Here is a 15,380-nt window from a genome sequence, read left to right as displayed (position 1 = left end):
AGCGATGGCGATTTCAACGCGCGTGCCTCTGTTTCTCCCTGTAGGCCTGCCTTCGGCTGCAACGCCCGCGAGTGGAGCCGACGCCGTCTCACCGTGGAGGTCACCTCTCTGGTGGGAAAATCGCTTGCAGCTAAAGGCCCGGGGGTGGTGGCGCGGCGTGGGGTGGGGCGAGGGGACCTCAAATAACCTGACAAGTTCACGTTCGACGACATCGATCGCCCTCTTCGATCGTTTGCCAGAAGAGTGAAAAAAATATCATTCACCCGGGGAGGGGGGGGGGCTACTCCCGAAGCCGTCCACTTGACTTGGTCACTAACCCCGGAGTGAACATTTACACCGTTGCTGATCAATTCATCACCGTCCAAAAGAAGAAAAAGGCCGCAGGATTTTTCTCGCAAGTGGAAATTGCTGAGCGCGAATTATGCCCCGCGCGTTTCGCCTTGCGGGGGTTTATCTCGCATTGAAGTGAACCGAAATCTCCTCGTGTGAGATTTTATAAAATAAATCACTTGACTTCTTTACCCCTTTAGAGCTCCGAAGTCCCGTGGAGGCTCAGTCCTCCATCAGAGTGTGGTGGGCACAAGCAGTTGCAGGGCTGCGCCTCTACCCCCCACCGCCTTCGAATAGTTTTCAACTTTGTCGATGACTATCGTCAGTAGTACCACACAGAACTGAGGATGGTCGTTTGAGGATCGGCTAACACGGCACTCGATGTTGCTGGGCAGGGCTTGATTGATACAGGATAGCCACAGATAAAATTGGGCCCCGTCAGATATTTATAGACGGAGAAGTGGCGGCGGGCCATCGGTGGAGGGGATATTAATACTCCCAAGACACAAGCCCCATTCAATTCACTTTATCTTTGCATTTCGGCTAAGTAGTTATCTCCTCTTCAGAGACAGAGATATTAATTTTTAAATATATATATATGAATTTTAGCCACGCAGCCGTCGAGCGTTTTATGATTAACATCTGCTCGCGTGAAAACCGCTTTTAAATCAATTTGAAACCTGCCTAATTAGCCACCTCCAGGGTGCACAGGGGTGGGTGGGGGGGGAATCCCCAGCGGTACGTAGTGCCCGCGACCCGCAAATCCTTCCGCCGTGAACGCGACGGCGGCAATGGCCGACAATTTCAACTCGACCGCGGGCCCTACGGTGAGCGCCAACGGGAGTGAAGAGCATCGCTGCCAGCTGAACAAGGCCTTCCAGCACATACTGCTGCCCACCTTCTACAGCATCGCCTTCGTGCTCGGTCTCATCGGTAACGGCCTCGCCCTCTGGATGTTCAGCTCAGCGCGCATGCGCCCCTGGACGAGCATCACGGTCTACATGTTCAACCTGGCACTCGCCGACCTCCTCTACATCTTCACGCTGCCCTTCCTCATCTTCTACTATCTCAACCGCACCGACTGGATCTTCGGCGAGGCGTGGTGCAAGGCGGAGCGCTTCATCTTCCACGTGAACCTCTATGGGAGCATCCTCTTCCTCACTTGCATTTCGGCGCACCGCTACGCCGGCGTGGTGCACACCATGCGCTCACTTGGGCGCCTCAAGCGCCGGCACGCACGTCTCATGAGCGCTGTCGTATGGGCCGTGGTGGTCGCTGAGGTCTTCCCCAGCCTCATCTTCGCCAAGACTGGTAAGAACCACTCTGGTGGCAAGACCTGCTACGACACGGCGCCGGACGACGAGCTGGAGCGCTACCTGACCTACAACCTGGCCGTGACGGTGCTCGGCTTCCTGGTGCCCTTCGTCGTCATCCTCGTGTGCTACGGCTTCATCGCGTGCAAGCTTGTGCAGCACCAGCTGTCCAATGCCACGCTGCGGCAGCGCTCACTGCGCCTCGTCGTCATCGTCATGATCTCCTTCTCTGTATGCTTCCTGCCATACCACGTGATGCGCAACGTCAACATCCTGGCCCGCCTCTACCTGGGGCCCAGCGAGTGCGAGCTGTCGGCCCGCATCTATGCCGTCTACCAGGTGACGCGTGGGCTCGCCAGCGTCAACAGCTGCATCGACCCGGTGCTCTACTTCCTCGCGGGCGACACCTTCCGCCGGCGTGTCAGCACCACCAAGCGGCGGCGGCAGCAGCAGCAGCAGCAGCACCACGCGCTCACGGCCAAGCGGCTGCCTGTGCTGGAGCGAGCCGCGCAGGAGGAGGAGGACAGCGTGCCCCGGTCCTTCGACACCGTCACCGAGCACGCAGAGGACAAGAGCAAAGTTTTGTACATCAAGGCCGAGCAGTGAGCCGGCACGTGATGAGAAGAGTGGGAGGAGGTGGTGCGATGAGGAGGAGCAGACGCAATGAGGTGGAGGAGGAGGTGTGGAATGACCCCAGTGCCTTGTCGTTCGATGAACCACTTTCAACCCATGGCCCCACCTGTCTCACCCACTCCCGATCCCCATCCCTGCGGCTGTCGCAGAACCTTGGTGCAGCCGTCGCAATTCTGCGACCCCAGCACCCGTTATCACGAGTGTCGAGTCGACCGCGCCAACTGAACTCTCGCGATGGTCTGGTGGACGCCCCCCCCCCCCATCCCCGGCTCCACAGCGCGGCCGCTGCATCTCCTGGAGTCCCGTGCACTTTGTCGTCGATAAACAAATTGCTCTGTTGACGTGTAGGTTAACCGGTACTACCCCAGGTGGGTCAGATAGCGTGTGTATCCATCACCAGCGGAACACGACAGAATCCGAATGTTTATTTATACTGGAGGAATATGATGAGCTACAAAGCTATTTTTCACATATGTTCAGTAGTGGCGGGGGGGGGGGGGTCAAAAGGTTACAACGACAATGTGCATGACCCTCAGACGTGCGCCCTTTAAGTTACGCGGAGATGTATAAATATTTTAAAACGTGGGGTTTTACGGAGGCTGTACAATTGTGGTAAGTGATCTCAAGCGGAACGCATCCACCGATCGGCACCCTGGCCCTGCCTGTGACGCAGAGGCCGCCGGCTCGATCCGATGTCCCTGCGGCCCCCCTCTGCCCACCCAGCGGTGGTAGCGCGTACGTGACCCCCGCAGGTGCGGTCAACCGTTGGGTGCTCTTAGCAGCTCTTTCAAGGCGTCTGGCCGGCGTGGAAGGGTAGAGGCCCAGGAATGTCTGTCAAGAGGTTGGCTCTCTAGAACTCTCCTCGAGTTGGGGCGGTGGTGGGGGGGAGGCCCTTACCCGGCCAGCAGTGGCGCGAGGAACTGAGCACTCACAGGGCTTGCACCCTCTTTTACGACGCTTCTGGTTCTTTACGCCGCGCCATTGAGATGCGCACTTCTGGGGGGGGGGGGGGGGGGTTAACGGTTGATCCGCACGGCTTTTGGCAATGAAAGCTGGGGAGGAAATACGCGCCTAGAAATCGAACAAAAACTTTTCATTTCTCCGAAATGTGAACAAGCTGCCCCCCCCTAATGACCACCCTTCCCCCCCCTTCAATGTTCTCAAGCCGTTGTTAAACCGCGACTATTACCTGGATGTAGCCTAAACTGTAGCCACCCGGGCCATCACTTTATGTACATTCAAAACTAAACACTTGCATTTACTTATCGTCATTTGTTGACATTAACTTATTGGTCTTCTTATTTTACTGTGGGACCGCGTGCGTGCGTGCGGCACATAGTGTGCAATGTGGTGGTAATTTGTATTTTTTTAAATCCTAACAGCAAATAGAATGTGTGTGCGCGCGTAAATCGTGAGCGGTGGCGGCGAGGCTGATATTTAATACGAGGTATTGCAAATTAAAACCCAACAGTCCAGCAAATCTCAACGGGACGGCGAGCACTTGTACTCGGGTCCGAGCAAAGGCACTGTGTCGGCGTTTTGAACTGTGCAGATGCTCCGATGGAAAAACCGGCAGAGATTTGAGTGGAGTTGTGAGAGGTTTGGACGCCGCGGCCAGAGAATGAAATAAGAAATAAATGTCGTAGGTATTTTTACACGACTCGGTGGTTTGTGTGGCTCATTTGCATCGGCCAATGCCCAATGTTTCGCGCGAAAACTAAACGAGCATTCGCTACCATAGAGGATCTACAACAGCAATGTTGTTGTTTGTAGACTCACCCCTTAACTCTCTCTCATCTCGCTCTCCTCCCTTCCATGCACTCCCCTACCTCTCCCCTCTGACTTTACTCCCCTCCACGCACTCTCCGACCTCTCCATTATCTCCCTCTCTCTAATTCCCTCCACATGCTCTTCCTTCTCATCTCACTCTACTCCCCTCCACACACTCTCCTACCTATCGTCTCACTCCAATCCCTTCAACACGCATTCACTCTTTATCTCGTCGTTGAGTGGAAATCCATTCCACAGCCGTCCGTACTGTCGGATTCCTGCCCACAGCGCCCTGTCCCAGTCGAGGTCCAATATCTTTCTCCCCCTCTGCTCCGACTACCTCCCGGTGTCTCGAGACGAGATGGAAATATGCCCGCCGTTCCTGTGCGGCATCTCGGACTTCGGTCGCATTTAGACGCTGTGTAATACAGGAAGGAACAATATGTTCCACACTGCCCACCAGGGATTTTTGTCTGTCTGTCGTGCATAAATATATATATAATATAAACAGCTCTTTGATTGGTGGAGACCGACTGCCGGGTACGGAGAGGGGAGGTGCCTAAGGGAGGCGGGTCAGGGGAGGGGCCTAAGGATATGGGGGGGGGTGGTCAGGGGAGGGGCCTAAGGGAGGGGGGGGGTCAGGGGAGGGGCCTGAGGGAGGGGGGGGGGTCAGGGGAGGGGCCTGAGGGAGGGGGGGGGGGGTAAGGGGAGGGGCCTAAGCAAGGGGGAGGGGCCTAAGCAAGGGGGGGGGCGATAGTTAAGGGGGCTGGCTACCTGGCTGGCTGCCTGGTTACCTCAAGTCAAGTTATATTTTATACAGGTAGGAACAACAGGTTCCACACTTCCCACCAGGGATTATTTGTATGTTTGTCGTGCATATTTGTCTGTCGTGCACGAATGCGCTGTCCAACCAAGTTCCTACCAGCCCACTCCGAAGGAACGTGTTCTATTTTCAAAGCCCGGCGTTCCACGTGGCCCTTTGTCCGTTTGTCTGTCAACTGAATCAAAACGTTATAGAAATTGGACCCCCCCCCCCCAGATGTGGGGGTATAAAAAATTGATCCAACAGTTTCACAACAATTGTCAAACCCCCCCTGGAAACAAAAATCACTCCCTCCACTGCCTCCCTCAAAAAGATACATTGTAAATGTATTTTGTAGGCATACATGCCTACACACCCTACATATACTAGTCGGCAGGGGCGGTTTCTTCATTAGGGCGATTGGGCGACGCACCACCAATGTCATTCAACCACAGAGTCACGCTAGCCGTCACTGTCAGCCTCTGGATATAGTCCAATCAGCGTCATGTCACGTTCTGTGGAGTACCGCCTCTTTTTGGGCGATTTCACTACGGCTGAGAATCGCCCCGAGTGGCCCCATAGACTTACATTCAAAGATGTTTTTTTTCGAACGGGGGCGCTGCAATGCATTCTCTATGGCTTCCGGGAGGGCATGCACTAACGTGCTTACGTCATCATACGTGCTAACGTCATCATACGTAAGCACGTTTCATCCAACAATATAATTTATCGCCACCTAGTGGAATCTTTAATAAAATAAACTTGAGTGGTTTGTTTTAATAGTGAGTATATAAACAAACAAGATGTATTGTAAGAGTCACTTTATTTTTCATTAATATTAAAGAAGTGAAGTTGCCTTTACATGCTTAAGCTGTTAATTTATTCATTGCATGGGTGGACCTTATCAATCATCCAGACATTTGCCCCCCCTGAGAGATTTTGCAGGAGCCGCCACTGCTAGTCGGTAGTATCTACTACACAGCCTACACACACTAGAGTCGGTAGTATCTACTACACACCCTACACACAATAGTCAGTAGTGTCTACTACACACCCTACACACAGTAGAGTCAGTAGTGTCTACTACACACCCTACACACAATAGAGTTAGTAGTATCTACTACACAGCCTACACACAATAGAGTCGGTAGCATCTACTACACATCCTACATACAATAGAGTCAGTAGTATCTACTACACACCCTACACACAATAGAGTCAGTAGTATCTACTACACACTCTACACACAATAGAGTCAGTAGTATCTACTGCACACCCTACACACAATAGTTAGTAGTATCTACTACACATCCTACATACAGTAGAGTCATTAGTATCTACTACACACCCTACACACAATAGAGTCAGTAGTATCTACTACATACAATAGAATCAGTGGTATCTACTACACGAACCGAGTGACAGAGACAGCCGTCCCTCGGGTTACGGTGAATCAGGGCGACCGTCCCGGGCCCCGCGCTTTGAGGGCGGGCAGCCCGCGCTTCGACGTCACAGTGTCGGATGTGATACCGGGGTGCGGTGGGGGGGGGCACGGTGGAGTTTGCCCCGTGTCGACCCCTCCCCCACCTATGGACGGCCCTGGACTGAGCCGTATTCTCGCTTTAGATATGCACCGAGTATTCTAGAATTGAGTGTGTGCGTACAGGACAGTATAGAGACAAATATAAATACCCCCCTCCCCGTATAGCCTTAACAGACTTGTGGGGCAAGTGCTGTTAATGAGCAGCGCCTACGAAGGCCGGCACGGCGCACGAGGGGGTGGGTGGCCAACACCACGCCCGGCCGCCTTTGTCTCCCCAGTGGAGGAGGCTCAGGACCGGTTCCGCTAATCGTCACTGGTGTTGGTTGCCGTGAGCGAGAATCGAATTCTGGTTGGCCAGGTTGGTAGTACAGTATATAGACACACACACAAAGGAATGCTATAATTCATCTGCAGCATACCCTCGCGGATAAGAAAAACACACAGACGAAACTTTTGTACAAACGTCACACAACACCGAGCGCGTCATGCCGGTTATTTGTATCGCGCGCGCAATCGATTGGCATCGCTTGGCACGTGGCCTCGGCTAACGGCGTTGCGTTCTTGCGCGGAGACTTTTTAAACAACTTTTATTGCCGCCAGCAGCAAAAGCACTGGAGGCGATTTCGATATGAAATACACACACACCAGCAACAAAATGAAAATAAACGCTACAAATCGACGCGCTGTGGTGCTAAAAGCACTGCGCACAACACAAAAGAAAAGTCACGTGGTTGTGGTGGTCATCGCGCACGCCACGGTGGCGAGCGAGCGAGAGAGAGCGGAAAGCGTGGAACTTTTGGCCCGGAAACCCAAAATCGACCCCCACAGTCCCGCAACAGAAAACCGTTGGCTACGTGCGGTGCGAAAGAAGTTCAACACAGGAGTACACGCGTTGATGTTAGCCATGGCCCGGGAATTGAAATGGTGTTGCCAACTTCGTCGCGCTCCACCGCCATAAAAAGGATATTCAGGGTGACGAATAAACAAAAGGGACAAGCAAATGCTCAACTCGATGTGGAAGTGAGCGGGTAAAATCAATACATTGAGAGTGCGCCCGAGATAAATAATTAATTTGTGTTGGTTATTGTTGCACAGAGCTTTTGGTTGAGCTTGCGCCCATATCTCGAGCCGGCTCCAATATCTCGAGCTAGCTCCAATATCTCTAGTTAGCTCCAATATCTCGAGTTAGCTCCAATATCTCGAGCTAGCTCCATATCTCGAGTTAGCTCCAATATCTCGAGCTAGCACCAATATCTCGAGTTAGCTCCAATATCTCGAGCTAGCTCCAATATCTCGAATTAGCTCCAATATCTCGAGTTAGCTCCAATATCTCGAGCTGGCACCAATATCTAAACGAGAGGGGGGGGGGGGGACTTTGCCAAGAAACATCTGGGAGTTTGCCAGTATTGGTTCAAGCAAGCCTGGCTCTGCTGCTAATGAGACACTGGATGTCACCAGAGTGCACTGCCACGGAGGCAATTGTACCGCGATTCTGTACTTCCACGTCGATACTCACTGCCGTCAGCAACCCCGCACTGACCGGCGTGGCAGGTGCAGTTGGTGTCACAGTGGTTCGTGGCACGATGCCATGAGCCGAGCCACCTGAGTTTGATTCACGGCCACGGCTGACATCAGTGACGAGTGACTGCCGAACCAGTCCTGGGCCTCCGATGTCCTTCGCCAACCCGCACTCACCAGCCGCGGTCGAGTGTGGAAACAACCCCCACGACCTGCATGGCGTGGGGAGGCCATCCCCCCCTCCTCATCCAGCAGTGGATTAACAATCGTGATTTTAAATTGTAAGGCGACGCTGCACGATATTGGCTCACTCTCGTACAAAGAGAGAAAGAAGTTGATGATGATGACTCAGAGGTACGCGGAGAAACCGCAGACAAGTGGCAAGGCATGATAATTAGTTTTTTACCCTTTTATCTGGCAACAAAACTGACACCTTTTTTTTTACGAGGAGTGAAATCTGTCTCGGGTGTGGACCAATCAACTTCAAGGACAGTGCATACATTATCAGAGTTATGTTTTTTGTTTTCATTATGACTGCAGGTATTGTCGTCTATGCAAACATGACTCCTCGTAAAAAAAGGTGTCAGTTTTGTTGCCAGATAAAAGGGTAAAAAAACAATTATCATATTTTTTACTGCCAAATGAGGTACCAATGGTGTAAATGCTTACCCCGAGCTCTTATACTCTGATGGTGCATTGCCTTTGAGTTGTGCGCCTTTTGGCGTCATCTGGTCCAACCCATGTGAGACTAGGCTCTAAGGAAAGCTGTCTCGGGTGTGGACCAATCAACTTCAAGGACAGTGCATACATTATCAGAGTTATGTTTTTTGTTTGCATTATGACTGCAGGTATTGTGGTCGATGCAAACATGACTCCTCGTAAAAAAGGTGTCAGTTTTGTTGCCAGATAAAAGGGTAAAAAAACAATTATCATATTTTTAACTGGCAAATAAGGTACCAATGGTGTAAGTGGCAAGGCAGTCGCGCGGCGAGCCGGCGCTACCAACAATTCCCCAAGCTCTACAGTCCTCTATACATCAAGTTGTTATCGGACAATTATTAAGTGTTTACACATGGAAGGAAACCGGAGCACCCGGAGAAACCCCACGGGGGCGAGGGGGGAACACTCGATCCCATCCAGACGAAACAGCTGGAGTCCCATGTATTTTTACTGTACTGCCTTATAGAAGGGAACTCGATGCCGGGTTGACAAAAAAGGGCTGTACACCTTCGTGTGTATACCAGGTATATCACTGGAGAAAGTACTGGTATTTGTCAGGTAGATGCTTTCTTGTCACATTGCTAAAATCAAATATAAGGATAACTCCATTCCGTGTCTCAGACAAAAATTATCAAACACCATTTATTCAAGCAAAACACACTCTGGACCAGCTACGACCTTATTAGGTCTCATCAGCAGGGTCAAGCTTGTTACACATGCTGCTGGATTCATCATCATCAGCCTTGATCAATCCACTGCCGGAGGAAGGTCTCCCCAACCCGCCACCACTTCTGATGATCCTTCGATGCAATAATCTATCCAGCACCTTCACATCAACTGATGTTGTCGCGCCATCTCCAAGGTAGGCTCCCTCCCGGATTACAAGTCGTTATTGGCAAGGGCACTCCATTAAAAATAAGACTATAAACTATTAAACCACTTTTTTATTTTACCAGGTAAGGTCCACTGAGCTGTATAAGACTCTTTTACAAGCGATCTGACCGCAATTGACAGTACTCTTTGTTTTTTTCGGTAAAGTCACGTAGGTTAAAAATAAAATAAAAATAATATGAATCACGACGTTTCGGAGGCAACACAAGCTTCCGTCTTCAGGTGGCACCGTCACAGCAAAATTACTGTATCAATTGGGGAGAACTCTAAGAGACACGAGACTATATATAGGTTAAGGGCGGGGGGGAGGAGCAAATGACAGCTCAACGTAGTGGCTTATCACGTGGAAATGTATAGCAGCCAACTACTCAAAACGCATATTTCTAATTGTGGAGGGGAAAAAAAATCAGAGGACCCCGGTGAAAAATCCACGCGACCACGGGGAGAGGAAGTCACGCAGACTCCAAGCAGACAGGCGCCAGGGTGGGGATCGAACCCACGAGGGAGTTAGCATCTCGCCACCGCGGCACCCTGGGACCTCGTTAAACGCACACGTCAATAGTGAGTGGGCACATCAAGGAGCGTTAATCTGTGCACGAATTGTACACAATTGTGCTGCTGCTGCCGGAGTCGATCTCCTCCCACGTGAGTGCTTGCAGAGAACCACCACGTAGCGCGGCACGGGATGGGGGGGAGGCATGCACAATCGTCTTTGACAAACAGCAGACTCGGCCCTTGGAAATTCAACATTTGTTGGCTAACCCACAGAATAAACAAGTGTCAGCAAGGGACCAGCGAACAATAAATACTCTCTTCTCCCGGTGGCACTTGAGATGTCAAAACTGCAGTCTCGTCAAGTAACGGATGAGCAACAAATAAGAAAATAAGTAATATTTTAAAAAAACTTTTTTAAAACACGCTTTTATGAAATGTACCGTACGAGTAATGGCAGAACTCCACGACTCCAGTAAGTGGCCCCGAAGCTTGCCATAACGGAAGGGACCGTGGCCAATTACAGCCAACGTCAGTTGACCATGGACAATTAGACCCAAGCCGAAACATAACATATAAAATTTTTTTGCAAAATACAGTGAGGGAAAAAAATATTTGATCCCCTGCTGATTTTGTACGTTTGCCCACTGACGAAGAAATTATCAGTCTATAATTTTAATGGTAGGGTTATTTGAACAGTGAGAGACAGAATAACAGCAAATAAGTCCAGAAAAACGCATGTCAAAAATATTATAAATTGATTTGCATTTTAATGACGGAAATAAGTATTTGACCCCCTCTCAATCAGAAAGATTTCTGGCTCCCAGGTGTCTTTTATACAGGTAACGAGCTGAGATTAGGAGCACACTCTTAAAGGGAGTGCTCCTAATCTCAGCTTGTTACCTGTATAAAATACACCTGTTCACAGAAGCAACCAATCAATCAGATTCCAAATTCTCCACCATAGCCAATACCAAAGAGCTCTCCAAGGATGTCAGGAACAAGATTGTAGACCTGCACAAGGCTGGAATGGGCTACAAGACCATCGCCAAGCAGCTTGGTGAGAAGGTGACAACAGTTGGTGCGATTATTCGCAAATGGAAGAAACACAAAAGAACTGTCAATCTCCCTCGGCCTGGGGCTCCATGCAAGATCTCACCTCGTGGAGTTGCAATGATCATGAGAACGGTGACAAATCAGCCCAGAACTACACGGGAGGATCTTGTCAATGATCTCAAGGCAGCTGGGACCATAGTCACCAAGAAAACAGTTGGTAACAGACTACGCCGTGAAGGACTGAAATTCTGCAGCGCCCGCAAGGTCCCCCTGCTCAAGATAGCACATATACATGCCCGTCTGAAGTTTTCCAATGAACATCTGAATGATTCAGAGGACAACTGGGTGAAAGTGTTGTGGTCAGATCTGACCAAAATGGAGCTCTTTGCCATCAACTCAACTCGCCGTGTTTGGAGGAGGAGGAATGCTGCCTAAGAACACCATCCCCACCGTCAAACATGGAGGTGGAAACATTATGCGTTGGGGGTGTTTTTCTGATAAGGGGACAGGACAATTTCCCCACATCAAAGGGACGATGGATGGGGCCATGTACCGTCAAATCTTGGGTGAGAACCTCCTTCCCTCAGCCAGGGCATTGAAAATGGGTCGTGGATGGGTATTCCAGCATGACAATGACCCAAAACACACGGCCAAGGCCTAGCCAGGCTCCAGACCTTAATCCAAAGAAAATCTGTGGAGGGATCTGAAGGTTCGAGTTGCCAAACGTCAGCCTCGAAACCTTGATGACTTGGAGAAGATCTGCAAAGAGGAGTGGGACAAAATCCCTCCTGAGATGTGTGCAAACCTGGTGACCAACTACAAGAAACGTCTGACCTCTGTGATTGCCAAAAGGGGTTTGCCACCAAGTACTAAGTCATGTTTTGCAGAGAGGTCAAATACTTATTTCCCTCATTCAAATGCAAATCAATTTATAAAAATGTTGACATGCATTTTTCTGTATTTTTTGTTCTTATTCTGTCGCTCACTGTTCAAATAAACCTACCATTAAAATTATAGACTGATAATTTCTTTGTCAGTGGGCAAACGTACAAAATCAGCAGGGGATCAAATACTTTTTTCCCGCACTGTATATATATATTTTATGATAGAATATAGTATTGTCATCAGTATGACATAAGTATACCGAGTTTGCAGTCGATACCACACTGGGAAGTGGGTTAAAATTGAGGTACAAGATTTGAGGATACGAAACGACAATAACAACAACAACAGTGAGTTAAATGAAAGCGTGTAATAATAAAAACAACCCACGCGTTACGCATGGGATTCTGAAATGCTTCCCAATGTTCGTGCGTGTCTCCCGGACGACAACGACCATCTCATATGCCCGGTTTTGCATACGCAACACAACGATTAAGCAAACAGTCCTCCACGTAATAAAATAAACACACACACAAAGGAAGCTTTGCACATCCCACTCGACCTCAAAGGCTCCCTGGCAGTGCACAATTTCCACATCGTTGATTACTTTGTCTTGTGTATTGCACAGTTATATATCGGGTAAACCCCCAATAGCAACACAACTTCATATTAATACTAGCTTTACTACCCGGCACTTGGATTCACCATGCCCGGCCGCCTTTGTCTCCCCAGTGGCGATGTTCACACACCACACCAGTTACTCATTTGAGGCTGAGTCGACCTAGGGGAGGCCCAGGACCGGTTCAAATAATCGTCACCGGTGGTGGCCGTGAGCGGGAATCGAACTCGGGTCGCCGGGTTCGTAGCGCAGCGCGCTAACCGCTACATTACCGCTCCCCCCCCTCACACACACACACGCGCGTGCGTCTATAGGTACACATACACGCGCTTTCTGCAGACACACACAACTTTCAGGGTGCGTACGGCAGTAAACGAGTGGAATAATAAAGCAATGCTGCGCGAAGAACGCCTTAGACCTGCAACACATTTGTATGGCACTGTACCCGTGGAGGGTTGGGGGGGGTGACATCAGCAGGCACCCTCCGTTACGCTTCCACATGCGCGGATCACATGACAGCTGTGACGTCACAGCTCACTTGCCGTGCAAAATTGCGCCCTCCCCCTAAAAAAATATACAAAAGTAAATTTTGTATCATTTTTGCATGGTGTACAGTCTGGAAAGTACCGACATGGCAAATGTAAAGTTTATTGCATGCTGGGAAGTACGCTAAACATTTTGAACAGACACACATATTCACAAATTTCCCTTTTATATATATAGAGATTGACATACGTTTTGGGTTTTTTTTTATTGTAATGGGGTAGCAAAGGTACTTCATGAAACAGCCTTACACCACGTGTCAGTTACACGCCTTGAGCAAACGGCCGTAACATGCCGCCGCTTTGGTGGTGGAGACGTGGGAAAGCATTCACCGTGAATAATCGGACGCTTTTATTTATCCTGAAGAAATCCGATGACCTATGAAGCTCAATCTAATGCTCTTTCATTTGGGGTAATGCATGAAGAGGTACGGCCAGGATAAAACAAACATGGATGATGCAAAACGCGCGTTAAATGTGTAATTAAACCTCCTTTCCAACAGCAGGTACATTTACAAACAACAAATAAATAATCCAACAGGTTTTGGCCTCAAGCAGCATACAGCAGCTGGTTCCCAGTTGTCCGACGCGATCGGAATCTTTATTTATCCTGGAGAAATCCGATGAACTATGAAGCTCTTTTTCACAGCTGTCCAGCAGGGGCGGTTCAGAAAGTTACACAAGAAACAATAACAACGATTAGGAGTGCTAAGTATATGAAAGGTAAGTAAATCACTGAAACGAAATTAATAGAAAATTAAATTAAGAATATACAGGTAGTCTTCTACTTACGATGGAGATGCGTTACGACGACCCCATCGTAAGTCGGACTCCCTGTAAGTTCAAATTGCACAAGACAATCAATTTCCAAGCTTGGGCAATGCAGAAAAGAACAACAGCGAAACCATTCCCAGACCACACCAAGACAACGCAGAGCCGATACAAATTGCACATTAAAATGTACTTATCGATACACGGGTAAGGATTAAAGTTACAAATCATGTTCTTTGGGTCTTACGGTAAAGTCACGTTGATAGAGTGAAAGAAAATAACAAAAAATGTAATGTCTTTCAACCGATCTACGTGACTTAACCGAAAGACCCAAAGAATATGAATTCCTGCAGTCACGAAAGCTTTAAGTCAAGATGTAGTTACAAATCACATTTGTAAATGTGATTGTATACAGCACGAATATTCTGCTTCAGACGAAAACATCTAATTGGTCAATATGTGAATCGGCCCCGTACATTTCCTCCGTAAGCTGTCAACAACAAAGCCATTGCAGGCCTGCGCCTTTGCCCATTCCAAGCACATTATCCAACGCACGGAAACTACAATCTGTTTTAAATCTCAAAGAAATGCGTCAAATGTCGCAATAAGTACTGTGGCACATTCGACACCTCGTAAACGTTATCTTGTTGCTTGAGAAACACCCGACGAGCCGGACAATTCCTTGAGGGCACTCGACCATTCCAAAGGCAGCTCTAGCAACATCGGATGCAACGCCCTAGGGCGAGCGAGGAACGCCACAACTACCACCACAACAACCACAACAACCACCAAACGGCGTGTCTCTGGCAACAGTTCGAGGTGGAACCCCCCTTGCTCCGTTCAACAACGACCACACGCCGAGCGGCAGTGGTTCCAGTCATCGCCTATGAGTCATCATCGTGGCTTAACGCAATGCTACCCAACCCCTACCCCTCCCAACGTGGCTCCCAAGAGAGTGTCCCCAACGTCGAGTATCCGGTGACATTAAAGGGGTGGGGAAACTGCCGGTTGCCTCAGCTGCAAATACAAACGAGATGCCAAACGCAGGAGGGGAAAAGCATAGCGTACGGGGGCGATGCCAATTTTTTTAAAATCTTTATTGCTCCTACGACTGCAACAATTGCGCAGCAATGATAATAGCAATGGCTAGGCGGCGGTGAGTGGTGGTGTTGGTGTCACGGTGAGAAGCACGGTCGTTAATAATAATGGTAGCTGGAAGACGAAACGAAAAAGGGCGCAAATAAGCACGGAGATTGAATGCTGAGAAATTTAATTGAGACAGAGAGAGGGAGAGAAAGCGGTTACACGTGGATTTGAGACCACACGCATTTGACAAAAGACAACAATTCAAGCTGTGAATTAAAAAAGTACGCCCGCTTGGGCAGGACGCTTCTTGGCGAGAGGGGTCGATTGCGGATGGTCGAGAAGAGTGACGAAGTGGCAGCCAAGGCATGGGACGCGTTCGATGACACGTCCCGCCGTGGAGACGGAGCGAGAT

At 49.5% G+C, this 15,380-nt stretch overlaps 1 protein-coding gene across 10 annotated transcripts in view; it reads left to right on the top strand.

Annotated features, from left to right (window-relative positions):
* LOC144948859 (P2Y purinoceptor 1-like) overlaps positions 1 to 3,936 on the top strand; it is a 31,605-nt gene extending 27,669 nt beyond the window's left edge. For all 10 annotated transcript variants that reach the window (XM_078878532.1, XM_078878526.1, XM_078878525.1 and 7 more), the window contains one exon: positions 45 to 3,936. In XM_078878532.1, coding sequence (XP_078734658.1) covers positions 1,122 to 2,249 — 1,128 coding nt within the window. In that variant the 5' untranslated portion in view covers positions 45 to 1,121 and the 3' untranslated portion in view covers positions 2,250 to 3,936. The remainder of the gene's footprint in view (positions 1 to 44) is intronic.
* Positions 3,937 to 15,380: the final 11,444 nt, after the last annotated feature.

This window comes from Lampetra fluviatilis, chromosome 51 (genome assembly GCF_964198595.1).
Source record: "Lampetra fluviatilis chromosome 51, kcLamFluv1.1, whole genome shotgun sequence".
Classification (NCBI taxonomy): Eukaryota; Metazoa; Chordata; class Hyperoartia; order Petromyzontiformes; family Petromyzontidae; genus Lampetra; species Lampetra fluviatilis.
Note: the sequence above shows the minus strand (reverse complement) of the source record. Positions and strands in the feature narration are given on the sequence as shown.